General features: G+C 35.6%; 1 protein-coding gene across 10 annotated transcripts in view; it reads right to left on the bottom strand.

The window, feature by feature from the left end:
* Positions 1–17,170, bottom strand: part of NCOA1 (nuclear receptor coactivator 1) — a 239,683-nt gene that overhangs the window by 87,819 nt on the left and 134,694 nt on the right. For all 10 annotated transcript variants that reach the window (XM_078056046.1, XM_078056041.1, XM_078056044.1 and 7 more), the window contains one exon: positions 4,148–4,253. In XM_078056046.1, coding sequence (XP_077912172.1) covers positions 4,148–4,236 — 89 coding nt within the window. In that variant the 5' untranslated portion in view covers positions 4,237–4,253. The remainder of the gene's footprint in view (positions 1–4,147; positions 4,254–17,170) is intronic.

The raw sequence follows: 17,170 nt of genomic DNA, 5'->3' as shown, positions 1-17,170 counted from the left end.
ATCTCCCAGAATTTTGTGAGGATTAAAAAAGATGATGCATGTAAAATGCCTGGCAGAGTTCCTGGCTATTAGTTCAATAAATGTTATCTAGCATCATCATTTTGGCTATGAACATTTATTTTCAGGGTAAGAGGAAGCCCAGAAGGGTTTCAGAAGAAGAATGCATGGCATGACCCGATTTGTAAGCTCCCTGAAGATAGAAACATGTTGCACTTCACTTATATCCTTAATAACATCATGCACACCATGCTGGCTGAATAGTAGGCACTGAATAAAGCACTTGTTGAGCTGAATTAGAGATGTTACACAAGCACAAGGCACAGCTACCCACCATTTTGAGACCAGCATTCTCCAGTAGAGTTAAGGAATGGAGAAGAGGAAATAGGAAGAGATATGAGACATCTCACCCCACCAAACAATTACTAAGAAACTCTATCAGGGCTCTCGTGGACAGGGCTGGCAATACCCTGAAGTCTAACATATGCTCTTTATAATTAATGAGTTCACAATCTGTTTAAAGAGAAAGCAGACGATAACAAAACCAAAAGAAACATGACAAGGTGGTATTCACGCTCAAATTCAATCAGTTTCAAAATCACAAAGTTCTGGTTTACCATATCAAAAATATCAATTGAAACTAAAGCCCACACTTACAAACCCGAAGGAGGGAATGTTCTCAAATATTTTGAAAGCAAACATACAAAGATAAGGATTATCCTTACAAACATATAAGGATCATCTTTAAAACATCTAAGAAGAGAAAAATATTAAATTTTTGATATTTGTAATAACATGATTACGTATGTACAAAAAATCAAAGACCTACAGATAAACCATAAAACAAATAAGAAAGTTCAGAACAATGTATGCACATGCACACGAGACCAATAATCCCAAATCATTAGTATTCCTATATATTAAAAATTGCCAATTAGAAGGTGCAATAGACAAATGATACCATTTCTAAAAGCAATAAAAAATTCGGTGGTACCCAGAAATATATCTAACTAAAGATGAGGTAGTTGTTCAAAGGGCAAATTTATAAACTATTACTAACAGTGAAGACTTGATTAAGTGAACAGCCTTTATATTTATAAATAAGAACACTCTAGAATCTGGAGTCTAGAAAATAAAAATGTCTTTCTCCCCCAACTTAATCTATAAAAGTAAATGAAATTCTAATCCAAATCCCGAGTATTTTTTTTCAGGGGAAACTTAAAAAAACTGATTTAAAAATCTGAATGGAAAGTTAAAGGGACAAGAAGAGGGAAAACAATATTGAAAAATGACAAGGAAGAGTGACTTGCCCCTTCAGAGATCAAGGTGATTGTCATAAGAAAGTTCAGAACCAGATCCCTATCTATTCAGGAACTTGATCTATGATAAAGGTAACAGCACAAAAGCAGGGAAAGGATAGGGTCATAACTACTTATGTTCTACATGGGAAAAAATAAAATAATATCACACACAAAAATAAATTCCAGATTAACTAAAACTCTAAATATGTATTAGAAGAAAATAGGTAAAGATACAGTTAAGGCCTTGAAGCAGAGGGGAAAAATTCTTTAACGAGAACCCCCAAGAGCTTGACACATGAAAACGGAAGATTCCAACCTACAACAACAGATTTCAAAAACAGAGTTAAACAGACTTGGGAGAAGATACTTGCATCAAATATAAGCAAAAAAGGGTAGTACCTAGAAAATTAAAAATTACTCTTACAAACAAAAGGAAAAGGAAAAATACCCTAGCAGGAATATGGGCAAAAGATACAACCAGGAAATTCACTGAAGAGGAAAAGAAAAATCATGATCAATTAATCTAGTGTTTGATTAAATATACTTAAAACTGTAACCCCACACTCACCAGATTGGCAAAGAGTTAAAGTGAGGAGAGAGTAGTGTAAGGATGTGAGAAAAAAGAACTCTCACTGCTTCTTATTTGAAGAGCAATGTGGTAGTGACCTAGTTAACATAAAAATGTACACAGATCCTAAAGGAACTCTTACGTATAAAGTAGGAGGTGTGAATGAGGATGTTCGCTGCAGTGCTAGCTGTAAGAGTGAAAATTTCTAACAAAAAGGTTGTTTATCTAGAGGGAATGTCTCTCTGTAGAGAAACGGATTTTTCCAAATGGGGTACATTCCTATAACACAATATTTAATCAAAAATTGTATTATAGTCAACAACATTGTGTTAACAAACTTCAAAGCTGCTAAGAGACTAGTTAATTGTTCTCACCACAAAGAAGACTTAATAATTGTGGGAGGTGGTAGAGGTGTTAGCTACACTATACATACGGTAATGTATAAATGTATCAAACCAACACATTGTACAGCTTAAACTTACACAATGTTATATGTTAATTATATGTCAGTAATAATAAAAAAATAACTAAAAAAATGATAGGACTGAATCTACATGTATTTATATCTCAAGATGCATGCTGAAAAGAGCATATTATAGAAAAATACAGTTCAGTATTGTACAATATATATTTATAAACAATCTATATTACTCACCAATCCTTATATATATAATTATTAAAAATGGAGAAATTAGTTGCAGACAGATCAATTTAATCATTAATCATTTTACTACCTTTATTCAAACAAGACTATGCAAATATGATAAAATATTAACACAATGCTAATAACACTGTAAAATATGAATAATTATACGTGATGGGTATACATTGATTCTTAGTCTCTATACTTTTATAGATTTAAAAAAATTCCCCCAAATAAAAATTAAATCTAAAAAACATAGTTTTAATTATTTATAAGTTTTCTTTTGAAAAAGACTGAATTTATATACATATAAGAACATTAACTCTGACAACACAAAGCTGGATTGTATCTTGATATCAACATTCCTCTGAGCATCTGGACACTTACCTGTGGTTATGAGTACTTAGGTTATGATCTCTCTATGATAGTTCTCAGAACTGATTAACTTTTCACCCCCCAGCCTGGAGCTCTGGCACTCACTCTCCTGTTAAAATCCTTTCCTCCCCCCGGCCCCCATGAGAAAGAAGCATGTAATCCAGTGACAAAAGAGTCTTCTGCCACTTCACTCTCTAGATCAGTGATTATCAACTGGAGCCATATTGCTTTCCCCATCCTTAGGAAATACTGACAAACATTTGATAATGTTTGAAGACATTTTTGGTAATCATAACTGCTATGACATTTTGGTTATCATAACTGATATAAAGATGCTACTGGCCTCTAGTGTGTGAAAGCCAAGGATATTGCTAAACATCTTACAATATACAGGATGGTGCTCCACAACAAAGAATTATCTGGCTGACAATGCCAATAGTGTGAAAGGCTGAGGAAGCTTGCTCTAGACCCTAGAAGGTGAATGGATCCCCACTCTTCTCCTCTCAGGTGGGAAGCTGCTCTTTTGATGTGATTAAGGTCCCTTCTCTATCTGGTATTTGTTAGAGTCTCCTTAGCAATAATTCTCTTTTAGCCCATTTAAGGTGATCATATTCCTTATAATATACAAATATTTAATTTCACAATACGCATTCTTTAAAATCCTAATATTATAACAATATATTTATTTGTTCTACTAAGACCGTAATGTTCTAAGACAGCAATTAAAGATGTACAATGGATTTATTTATTCACTTGACAAATTTTTACTGTGTCCTTACTATATATAACCCAAATACTATGCTACAAACCAGGAATAAAATGGTAAGAACAGACAAGTTCCTTACCAAACGGCAGCCTAAGTGTGTAGTGGAGAAGCCAGGGATTTGTGAAATAATCACATGAACTAGTAAAAATCTGAAAATTATGGAGCAGAGCTATAAACATACATGTGAGACAGATGCATGAATGAGGGAGATTTAAAATAATAGTTACGGAAGTAAGAGAAGGCTTCTTTTAAGGTGGTAATGTCTAAGCTGGCATCTGGAGAACATACAGGTGTTGACTACAGGAAATCTAGAGGGAGCAAGCTGGATTAAGGGAGCAGCATGTGCAAAGGCCTTGGGGAAGCGAGAGAACATGGTGAGTCTAAGGGACTCAAAGAAGATCAGTAAACTTGAAGTAGAGGAAACAAGGGTTCTAAAGTGTCAATGAAAATGATAAAGAAGCTCTCCCAGATATAGACTAAGAAAAGAGTGTTCCTACCTTGATGCCAGTGTGTCACATGGCGATCCTTTCCTCTTATGTGAGTCTGGGTTAGCAGGGTCGGATGAACTGTCCCCGAGGCCACTCATGTTGAAAAACTTCACACCTAAAAAGGAAGGACAACAATAAGAAATCTACCCCGGTGAACTTTCTAACCATAGGGGAGGAGGAAGCTCCCTTATGTTAGAAGATATCTAAACATTGTAGTCTCTCAATGAATAGCTAATTATAGCCATCACAAAAGCAACCACATCTATATAAAAGCACAGAGTCATCAGCTAGTTATTGTTTCTACACTTTCTTTTCTGTATCTGTAAAACAAAATTAATAAGCCCTTACGAAATCATAAAGGTTAATTAGGATGAAAATATTGTTAGAATAATGAAGTAGATACTGAAATTTTTTTCAGAGAAAAAAATCACTTTCGGATGTAAATGTAAAAACAATGTATGATTGGGAGTCAGGGAAATTATTTTTTATGTTTATTTCAGATTATACTTTGAAAAGAACTTTAAACAACTTTTACTCATAAGGTCTGGGATTTTATATTGCTAGGAAAATAAATAATACATATACAATTAAAGTTAAAGCGATGAACTAGATTTGGTACTTACCAACTTTGAATTCTATACTCCTAACCTTGTGTCTATGTAGTCAGGCGACAAAGATCAAATGTTTAGTCTATGTTAGGATCTTGGTATAGATGCCAGAGAACACAAAGTCATTTCCCTGAGCATGCCAGCCAGGTCTCTCTCTCACATGTTGTGCCAGTTCGTGACTGCACTTACAGATCCCTTCTGACCTGTCCCCATCACCCACTAGGCTCTGTAGAATCACTAATGGCACTCAGAATCCTATTCCTGGCCTTGGATTTATCACTACCTTTTGTATTTTATTAGTGCCAAACAACACACCTCCTCCATTCCCTTTCACTCCATCTACCCTTATAAAAGGCAAGAAAATTCTTGTTAAATGGGAAAAACCTTTAACTTTTCCTTAAATTATAAAATTACTAAAACACAACAATGGCAGCTGTGCTTATAAAGTTTCTTATAAAGAACACTGAGATCCATAAGAATCTTTCACATGGTTTTAATTAATACGTCTGAGCAAATCCTTTTCCTCTAGTCCAAAAACTTACTCTGTCTCTAGCCCTTTCTCAATACCAAAGACTGTCATGTCCCCTTTTCAGTGTATAAATAGTACCTAAAATTCTAATCACAAATTATTTCATGCAACCATTTTGAATTTCTCCCATATTAGAAGTGCAGTTCATAAAACTCTCTAATGCCTAGGATTGTAGTCTTATAATTACTTTTTAATTTTCTCTTTTACTCATTTCAATTGGTATCTATGTCCTGTCAATTCTTCCTTAATAAGAGATCTTAGATTGTCCCTTCCTTCTTTATTCTCAGATATAGTTATGATTCCAGTTGGAACCAAATGCCTCATTCTGGATTAATGCAAGATCTGTGTATCTGGTTTCTCAATTCCAGTCACTGGAATTCTAATCTAATTCTAATCTGTCCTATAAACAGCACCTAAACCATTCCTGCTCAAATGTCATTTTCAAGGTATCAGTTCCCTGATGAAGAATCAACTGGATCCCCCTACTGGAGCATGGTGATTAAAAGCATGGGCTCTGGGGTCAGAAAGGCCTTAAATTTAAGCCCTGGCTTAATCACTACCTGCTTATTCTTGGGCAATGTATGTAATCTCCTTAAACCTAATTCCTTATCTGTAACACAGGGATAATAATCACCTTCACCTACCTTCAGATTTGTTGTGAGGATTGAATAGTGCGTGTAAAGAGCACACTGAAGTTCCTGGAGAAGCTAGCTACTGTTATTACCCCCTCTGCAAACAGAGAGCTCCATGAGGGGCAGTGTTCACTTGGTGGATAACTCATCCCAAACCTCCTCATTGATAAATACAATGGACGCTTTTCATTCCTTCATTTATTAGTGCTCAATATCTGCTATTATTATTATTATTATTTTACTGGACTCCTTGGAGCAGCATTTGAAATAATTACCTTCTGAAACATTGTCATCCATTGGCTTCTGTGATCCCACACCTCCTTCATACTTAACAAATAAATCTATCATGCATCAGGCACTGTGCTAAAAGCTGAGCAAATAATGGACAGCAAAAAAGAGGTTCCTGCCCTCATGGAGTGAGAGACATAAACAGATAAGACACAAAAATAACATGTAATTTTAAACTGTGATAAAAGTTACAAAGGAAAAGAATAGGGTTCATAGAAAAGCAATAGAGGAGACCTAATTTTAATTGGGAGATCACCTGAGCCTCCTCTGAAGAGGTGATGTTTAAGTCATGACCTGAGGGATTAGAATTAGTGTGGTTTTCTTCTTACCTTATTCTGAGTACTTTTTGTCCAATTCTTCGGAGTCAGAAGTCCTCATGGTCCTAACGTCCTAGGCCTCTTTTTCCCTCAGACTATATACATTATCCTTGGGTGACACCACTCACTCCCACATCTCTGTACTGACTATCCCCGAAACTCCATCTCTAGCTCAGACCTCCTGGGTCTCAGACCCTGAATCCAATTCTTCATCAGATACCTCCATCCAGATGTCACATAGACACCTCAAATTCAACTTTCCAAAATGAACTTAACATCACCTCATGTATTTCTTCTCTCAGTCGGTATGTTGGGGTCATTCTAGCCTCTTCTCTCGTACCCCACATGCAAGCAGACACCAAGATTTGTCAGTTTTTATTTCCTAAATATTTCCAAAATCCATCCTTCCTCATATCCTCCTCTCATCACCTCCTGATGGACTATTAAAATAACTTTCCAGATGGTCTCCCTGAGCCACCAGAGGAGGCTATCAAAAATATAAGTCTGATCATCTCAATCTTTGCTTAAAACCCTTCACTAAATCCTCACTGCCCACAGGACATTTAACCTCCTTGACATAATGTGTAAAGTTTCCATCAGCTCTCACCTATTGTGTGTCTATTACAGAACTTGGTGAATAAGTGACTAAACATCTGTTCAATCAAGTATTTATAGATTACAGATTTTAAGTTTTTTTAAAGATTTTATTTATTTGTCAGAGAGAGAGAGAGAGTGAGCACAAGCAAGGGGAGTGGCAGGCAGAGGGAGAAGCAGGCTCCCCACTGAGCAGGGAGCCCCATGTGGGACTCAATCCCAGGACCCTGGGATCGTGACCTGAGCCGAAGGCAGACGCTTAACTGACTGAGCCACCCGGACGTACTTAGATTATAGATTTTTAAAAAAGATTTTATCTACTTATTTCAGAGAGAGAGAGAGACAGCACACAAGCTTGAGCAGTGGGAGGGGCAGAGGGAGAAGAAGACGCCCCACTAAGCAGAGAGCCCAATGTGGGGCTCAATCCCAGGACCCTGGGATCACAACCTGAGCTGAAGGCAGATGCTTAACCGACTGAGCCACCAGGCACCTGTAGATTATAGATGTTATATATTATATTATATATGACATATACATACATACACACACACAAACACACACACACACATATATGTAAACAGATACATACACATGTAGTTTAGTTTTGACCCTAAGGAAAGACTTTAAAAATAAAATCCTTGTTTATATTTCATGTTCCCAGCAAAGGTAAGCATTAGTCTGAAAACTTCAAATTGATCTCAATGTGGGTAGCCCTAACTTAACTTAGCAACAAATATTTATTGAGCTCCTAGTATATGCCAGCCTCTGTTTGAGGTGCTGGGGATACAGCCATGAATAAAATTTATCAAAATCACTGTCCTCATAGAGGTACATTCTATTGTGAGAGAGAGACAATAAATAAATAAAATTTAAAAAGTAAATTATAGAGTACATTAGAAGTGATAAGTGTTACACAGAAAAATCAGGCGAGAATAGAGATGTGTGTGGAAGGGAAGGGACAGCAATCTTAAGTAGCATAGTTAGGAAAAGCCTCATTGAGAAGGTGAGATATGAGCAAAGACTTGAAAGAGGTGAGGGAGAGGGAAAGGTATCTGGAGAAAGAGTGCTCCTGGCAGGGGCAAAGTGAAGGGCTGTAAGGCCTTAAGGCCAGAGCGTAGCTATGCTTTTTCAGAAACATGAAAGAGATCAGTGTAGCCAGAACCAGGGAATGAGGAAGCAGATGAGCTCAGAAAGATCACAGGAGGCTACATCGTGTAAGGCCATAAAAACCATTTGAAAGACTTTAGCTTTATTCTGACTGAATTAGGCAATCAGTGGAGGATAAAGAACAGAGGAATGACAAGATCTGATTTTCATTTTAAGACTTCTGCTATGAAGGGTAAGTACAATCTTTCTCATCTCAGTAATTTGGTATTTAAGTTTCCAACTGCTAAATGGCCTTTTCCATTTGGATATCTCACTGTCACCTCAAACTCAACATGTAATAAGATATGTTTTTATATTCTTTAAGTTCCAGACTTCTTTTAATGATGAGCTGCATTGTCGATTAACGTCATCATAAAAAATACCTGTTAAATCTCTTGTGGTAGGGAGGAGATGAAGGGCCTATGATAAGGAAAATAATTACAATTTAAGGTGGACAACCTCAATGTAAAGGCAAATACGCCAGACTTGTAATAACAACCACCACAACAAAAAAGATGTCAAAAGACCTGGCATGCTTGTTAGCATCTATTCTGAAACCCAAACCCAAATAAGAATAATCATCTAAGTAATGTATTACTATAATTAATACAACTGTTACTTTCTTTTCCTTATGGAAATTCACAGAAGCATAAATGAGGTTAACCAAATATCACAGAAGTAAAGAAGCCACTTCATCTATATTTATAGAAATTTCTATTCACATAGAAATAAAATGTAGTATTTTTAAACGTATTAATGCAACAAATTTTATAATAATGAAGGAGCATTAACTTTAAACTTTTCAACAGAAGTAGAAATAAAAGAGCAGAAAATGAAGAGGGGGAAGAAAATGAAAGAGAAGACTTTAGAGTTTGCTAAACCAAAAGAAAGAAAATAGCTAACTCCCTACTTCCTGCTCAGGGACTACTTCTTACTTCCTTATCTTCCCATCTTTTTCGCTTCCAAAGACATTAGGTTATACCCATCTGAGAATTTACCCATCTGGAATTCTACTGGCTGTCAAAATTGAAAGGGCCATATACTTCTTCTTCTACTACGCTATAACTTATAACTCTCCTGCTTGTCTCCCCTTCTATATTATGAACTCAGAGACAGTTACTAGATCTTTCCACTGTATATCCAGTGTCTAACATAATGCCTAAAAGATATAAAAGCTAAAATAGGTGATAAGTTAGAAGTGATAAAGCCCTTAACTAACACAACATTTAAAAGTTTAAAGGATATTTAAGATATTTTATGGTTAAATATTTTCTGGAATCTTTTATAAAGCTTTGGAATTCTTTCCTATAATTGAGAAATTGAGCTTACTTGAAATCCTTGTTACCCCGTGTTCAATGGGGGCAGGGGGGAACCAAAAAACCTGTCTTCTTGATCTAGAAATTGGACAGTATCTCTTCTGATTTTGAAAAGGTAAAAATCTACTATTTTGGGAAACCTCCCACAATATTTCATAGTACTGTAGAGACATGAAGTCATGTTACAGTCCTACAACTGTAAACATAAATAATACAATTTTGATACAACAAATAATTTTGAACAAAAATAAATCTAGATTTAAAACAAGATTCCCCATACTGTGCTCCCCTCAGACTACTGGCTGGATTGGCATCTTCTAAATTTATCTGAGATTCTGGGGCTGAGGAGACATTAGACAATAATTCAACAGCAGCCAGACAGGCTGGCCTACCAAAATAAGAGGCAACAATAAGAAGCTATGAGAGAGTCACCAACAATGTGCTGATGATATGATTCTGGTATTAACTGCTTTCTATTTACAAAACACAATACACAGATAGTGGAATGCAAAACCTCTGATGAGTGAAAACTATTACAGCTGTTCTATTTGTGGAATGGCTTTACATTTGGCAGTAAGGGTACTTAAATAAGGTTCATTAAGAAAAGATATGTTTGTTTCAGAAAGGAAACCAATCTGCATATCACGTTTTAAAAAGAGGTAAGGTTTCTAAGTAAAAGCACCCTGTTGATTTGAAGAGTTGCTAAGTTATACCGAAACAACCTCATGCAATCTGTAGAGAACAGTTTTAGGAATTGGAAACCACATCTATCTCAAATAGACCAGACAAAACCAAACAGGTGGGGCTGAAGAAATAGGTCAATGTTTTGTATTTCAGTTGAATTATAAATTTCTAGAACATAAGACATTTTGGCACTCATCCCCCAGACTTAGCTGAGAACCATATAATTTGAAAAATAAGTAACAATATGTTTAGTAAACAACTCTAATAATACACTTTAAAATGCTTAGCGGGCAATTAGCACAAAACAGCACAGACATGATGAGAGGGGCATTCGGCGAGCTAAACCTCTCCTAGTTGACAGCTGTATGAAAAGAATCACACAGGGAAATCATGATAAACAAAACTCCTGCACTGGGCAACTGCCATATAGAAATATTTCTCAGACTAGCGTCCTCAGACACCTAGGGTTCTCTGAAAAAAGTTTTCAATTTTCTTGTCTTTTCGTTGCCTTGTCAACTGAAATCTTTCTCATGTGATAAGAAAGTATGGGGACTTTGGGATTTTCACCACCCTTTTTATGGTTGAATAATTTTCCATTGTTTGGATATTCTATATTTAGTTTATCCATCAGTTGATGGACATTAGGTTTTTCCATTTCGGGGGCTATTTATCAATAATGATTCTGTGAACATTTATATGCATAAATATGAGCATGTCTTCGATTCTCTTGGTATTCTTGGAGTGGAACTGCTAAGTCATATTGTAACTCTCCTTAGCTTTTTGAGGAACTGCCAAACTGTCTTCCACAGTGGCTATCCCACCTTAAATTTTTACTAGCAATGTACAATTGTTCCAATTTCTCCACATCCTCACCAAATTTGTTATCTTCTGTTTTGTAATTTTATATTAATTCTGACCATCCTAGGAGGTGTGAAACGGTATCTCATTGCAGTTTTGATTTGCATTTATTTCCCTAATGTGCTTTTTCATGTGCTTATTGGCCATTTGTATATCTTCTTTGGAGACTGTCTATTCAGGTCCTTTGCCCATTTTTAAATTGGGTTATTTGTCTTTTTATTTTTGAGTCATGAGAGTTCTTTATATTAGGGCACTAAGCCTCTAACAGATATATGATTTGCGAACATTTTGTTTTATGAACGAAGTCTTTAATTTGATGAAATCCAATTTATCTACTTTTCCTTAGTGGAGTAAGTGCAATGCCTGGACTTCCTTAAAGAGTTTCTATTGATTGCTATTTTTCCTGTGTATACACCTTACTTTCTTGTTTCTTTGAATGCCTCCTAATTTTTTGTTAAAAACCAGATATTTTGAAGCTAATGCCTAAACAAAGATTTCCTTAAATGTCTGGAAACAAAAAGCCTCCCTGAATCCACAAAGCCAGAGACCAGAATTCAGATGGTGGCTATCTCCCTGGCCCAGAGAGGAACCCCTGCCAGAAGTCTCTGCCATAAATGGCGTGCCAGTATCTGAACTCTTATGGCCAGGAATAAAAAACAAAGGCAAAGAAATGGATCAAAACAATGAATTCTTAAAAATAAAGACAACATTTTATCTCCTTTCATTGATTCAATAAAACATCAGATTTTTCTTAAAAGAAAATCCCATGCAAAATCTTATTTATATTTACTATGTTAATAATAAAGACATTGTCGGTTGTCTTTTGGTTTTGTTCACTGTTTCCTTTGCTGTGCAAAAGCTTTTTATCTTGATGAAATCCCAATAGTGCATTTTTGCCCTTGCTTCCCTTGCCTTTGCCGATGTTTCTAGGAAGAAGTTGCTGCAGCTGAGGTCGAAGAGGTTGCTGCCTGTGTTCTCCTCTAGGATTTTGATGGATTCCTGTCTCACATTTAGGTCTTTCATCCATTTTGAGTCTATTTTTGTGTGTGGTATAAGGAAATGGTCCAGTTTCATTCTTCTGCATGTGGCTGTCCAATTTTCCCAACACCATTTGTTGAAGAGACTGTCTTTCTTCCATTGGACATTCTTTCCTGTTTTGTCGAAGATGAGCTGACCATAGAGTTGAGGGTCCATTTCTGGGCTCTCTATTCTGTTTCACTGACCTATGTGTCTGTTTTTGTGCCGTACCATACTGTCTTGATAGCCAAACTATGGAAAGAGCCGAAATGTCCATCAGCAGATGAATGGATAAAGAAGATGTGGTGCATACACACACACACACACACACACACACACACACACACACACACACACACACACACACAATGGAATATTATGCAGCCATCAAAAAAACCCCGAAATCTTGCCATTTGCAACGACGTGGATGGAACTAGAGGGTATTATGCTAAGCAAAATAAGTCAATCAGAGAAGGACATGTATCATATGATCTCACTGATATGAGGAATTCTTAATCTCAGGAAACAAACTGAGGGTTGCTGGAGTGGTGGGGGATGGAAGGGAAGCGGTGGTTGGGTGACGGACATGGGGGGGGTATGTGCTATGGTGAGCACTGTGAATTGTGTAAGACTGATGAATCACAGACCTGTACCTCTGAAACAAATAATACATTGTATGTTAAAAAAAAAAAAAAAAGAAGAAGATAGTAGGAAGGGAAAAATGAAGGCGGGGAAATCGGAGGGGGAGACGAACCATGAGAGACTATGGACTCTGAGAAACAAACTGAGGGTTCTAGAGGGGTGGGGGTGGGGGGATGGGTTAGCCTGGTGATGGGTATTAAAGAGGGCACGTATTGAATGGAGCACTGGGTGTTATACGCAAACAATGAATCATGGAACACTACATCAAAAACTAATGATGTAATATATGGTGATTAACATAACAAAATAAAATTTAAAAAAATAATGAAGACATTATCAAGGACTTGGTAACTTAAATTCTAAAAGTACGTAATGTTTGAAAAACTGCGTTTAATAAATTTATGTTTACCACTAAAAGTTCATCCTATAGATTAAGAGAATGCTTTCTTTCTTTGCATTATTTTTTCTAAATGGAGAGTAAGTTTGGAAAAGCTATAAAAGTTTATTTTTTGTTTTCCATTATCAACAATATAGGAAAAAGAGAAAAATCAAATTAGTTTTAAAACCCAGTATTTTAAATTCCTCACATTGACTTTATTTAAAATTTAATTTTTTTAAGATTAAAAAAATAAACATATATGCATTCACCTTGCTAAAATACTCCTGTTGTATGAATTTGTACCTGAGGAAAGATAGTCAGCATATGAAATACGTATTTGTGGCAGCTATCTTATTAAGACAACTGGGCAGAAACAACCCTCAACATTTCCTTGCAAATCCATGAAATTGGATGATTCCAGTTATTGTACAACATTGGGTAATTGTACAACATTGGGTAATTGTAGATACACTGTACACATCTTCCAAAAATTAGTTCTATATCATTCTAACTTGTGGGAAATATATTGGTATTTCTTAAAATAAATAAAAAAGAGATTAAAATCAGTCTTCCTGACCACAGCTCTCTAACTGTGTAAACAACAAAATAAGTGTTATTCACTTGCACATGCACAGGAGAAAAGTTTATTAAAAAAATAGTTTAGCAAAGTAACAGCCTTAAAAAATGAAAATGGTGATCAGAGAGACAAAACTAAGTGATAAAAATTTCACTGTCTCTCTCTTCCGTCTCTCAGATTCAAATACTAATGAGCAGAAAATCAGCTAGAAGCTGTGGCCAGAAGAGAATGAAGATCAGCATTAGACAAAGATAATTCACAGATGATTATCCAAAACCAAAATCACATTTACCACATAAAATTATTCCAATATCTAGGGGCACCTGGGTGGCTCAGTTGGTTAAGCACCTGACTCTTGGTTTTGGCTCAGGTCATGATCTCAGGATGATGAGATTGTGCTTGGCATGGAGTCCGCTTGAGTTTCTCTCTCCCCCCCCCTTTGCCCCTCCCCCTGCTCACATGCATGCACGCATGCTCTCTCTAAAATAAATAAATAAATCTTTAAAAAAATATTCCAATATCTAAAATAAAGGGCTAAGCCCCTGATCAGAAGTTGTTCAATTTTCCTCAAATATTTCAGAAACTCATTTCGGAATACAGTATGGTTAAATGTACATATATAAACCAATAAAAAAAAATAAATATACTAAAATTTGATCCTTAAAGTTAAAAGGTAACAGAAGTACCAAAGTAATAGAGCTGCATGTCAATTATTTGCCAAAACAATGGAATTACATTTTGAGGGCACTAGAAAATGATTAAGTCAGGTAAACCTCCAGTTTATTTCAGGGTCATCCCCCCAACTGCAGCAGAAGGGACATGAATAAAATCACAATATAAATGTACATACAATCTTCACTGCCCAGATTTATAGAAGAATATGTACTTTTTAAAGCCTAGCTTAAAATTAAAACTTAAGTCATCTCACTTGATTCATTTTTTTTTTTTTGGCAAAAACCTTATTAAGACCCATTGGGAAATGAAAAAAAAAAAAAATCCCCAAGCATTTCAGGTGAATAGCTGGTCAAAAAGCATTAACACTTCCTCAATGATCATACTAATTGAACTAGCTATATTCCTTCCAGTGCAATGCTCAACAAAAGGATAACTCTAAACAAGTGAAATTCAAATTTCACTTTCCAGTGTTCTCAACAGAATAACTATGAAAATAATGGTTATATTCCAGAATCAATGGAAAATAATGCAAACTTTCAGAATCAGAGGAACCCTAGCAATTGTCATCTAGTGCACTGCTTCTCAAATTTTTTGACTATAGGCCACTTAAGAATACACAAAACGCCCACCTTGCCTGCTTTCACTTGCACAGTATGAAGTCAGTAACAAAGAATTTGAGAGGAACAATAAAAAAGGTTCACAAAAAAAGAGGCCTATTAATATGCATTTAAAGGACATAACAATTTAATAATATATAGAGTGTTTATGCATTTTCTATGTATTAACTCACTTATTCCTCACAACTGCTCTATGAAGTATGTATTATTATTATTTCTACTTACAGAAATCGCTGAGTTCCAACAGTTTTATCTTACTGATAAAGTACTGTCTGACAATGATAATGACGATAACGATGATGATGACAATGATGAAAATGATGATGATGATCAACACTTACATAGGATTTATTATATGCCAATCATTGTTCTAAGCATCTAACTTATTTACTCATAAACCTTACTAATTCATTCACTCATAAAATATGAGACGGATAATACTATAATCCATTTCAGAAATGAGGAAACCAAGGCACAGAAACATTATTTAATCTGCTCAACTTCGTCAAGCGGTAGAGGTAAAAATCATTTTTGGGTAGTTCGTTCCAGATTCTGACTATGCTTTAACTTACATAACTAAACTACAGTCGTATAACTGATAAGCAGAAAAGCCAACAATAGATTCCCAACTTTTGCTTTTGCTTCTAAGCTAAAATCCTTCTTCCTTAGTTTTCCCAGAAAAGCTGACATTAAATTATGCCACTTCTAGAAACCTGGGTGGTATTTACAAGAATTTCAAACACACGAACAGAGAGTCTTCTCAATTCTTAGTCCAAACATTACACATAAATAAAATTGATTATGTATCTAATCCTGACTTCTCTTGCCATTATAATATAAAACAACTCTTTCCTGTAAGATGTAATTCACTTTAAAATGTAAATGTGCGGGACGCCTGGGTGGCTCAGTCGTTGGGTGTCTGCCTTCAGCTCAAGTCATGGTCCCAGGGTCCTGGGATTGAGCCCGGCATAGGGCTTCCTACTCAGCAGGAAGCCTGCTTCTCCCTCTCCCACTCCCCCTGCTTGCGTTCCCTCTCTCACTGTTTCTCTCTCTCTGTCAAATAAATAAATAAAATCTTTAAAAAATAATAATAAAAATAAAATGTAAATGTGCTATTTTTTTAAGATAAAAAATTTTGCCATTACAAACCCTAGTTTTGGATTTTAAGATTATATGTATACATACACATATAAAATTCTTTTCAATAACATCCAAATCATCTTTAGGATTCTACCTTTTGGAATCTGGGGCTCCTACCATGTTTTAACAGACTTTCTCCTGAAAAAAATCTTTATAGGCCTTGTTCTACCAGACAAGGTTCTCAGTTAACAAATCTATGAATCTCCAAAGTCCCACATCATAGTCTCTTTAGAAAGGAACACAGATGGAAAGACATATCAAGCTCCAAATGAGTGCTACTGTACAAAACAGGTGGCCCGTCCTCTTCCAAAATGCCAGTTTTATGGAAGACAAAGAAAAGCTGATAAAGAATTCCAGGTTAAGAAACCAAATAGCTGTTAACAACTGTGCAATGTGTGATTCTGGATCAGACGACTGATAAATTTCTAATATGAACTATAAACTAAATAGTAACAAAAATGAAAATGTTTCCTGAATTTCATTATTATATTGTGGTTAAGTAGGAGAAACATATTGAATATTTAGGAGTGGAAGATCATAAATGTCTACAACTTATTCTCAAATGATTCATTGTCATCATAGTGGTGGTGGCGGGAGAGGAGGAGCAAAAATAGGAGTAAATACACAAAGAGAGAAAGTAAATGATAACAAAATGTTTACAACTGGTGATAGTGGACAATGGGCATACCAACCTTGCAACTATGTAACAGGTTTAAAATTGTTTTTGATAAATGTTAAGGGGAAATAGAAAAAAGTTTTCATTGTGATATGAAGAAAAAGGATTTTCTCAGAGTCACTCAATGAACAATGAGCTACAGAAAAAGACACCCACGCCAAAGATCAATCATTAGATCATTCTGTTTTCTCTCTCTTTCTCTTTCATAAAGTCATGGTATAACATTCTCTTCCTGAAAACTCTTAGAGAGAAGGCCCTCCTATGTGATTAAAATTTCTCTGAATTATAATACATCCTACTCTGCAAAATGGCTTTTTAATATTCAAAAGAGTTTATT

Source organism: Halichoerus grypus, chromosome 10 (assembly GCF_964656455.1).
Source record: "Halichoerus grypus chromosome 10, mHalGry1.hap1.1, whole genome shotgun sequence".
NCBI classification, from domain to species: domain Eukaryota; kingdom Metazoa; phylum Chordata; class Mammalia; order Carnivora; family Phocidae; genus Halichoerus; species Halichoerus grypus.
The sequence above is the reverse complement of the archived record's forward strand: the minus strand, read 5'-3'. Positions and strand labels throughout refer to the sequence as shown.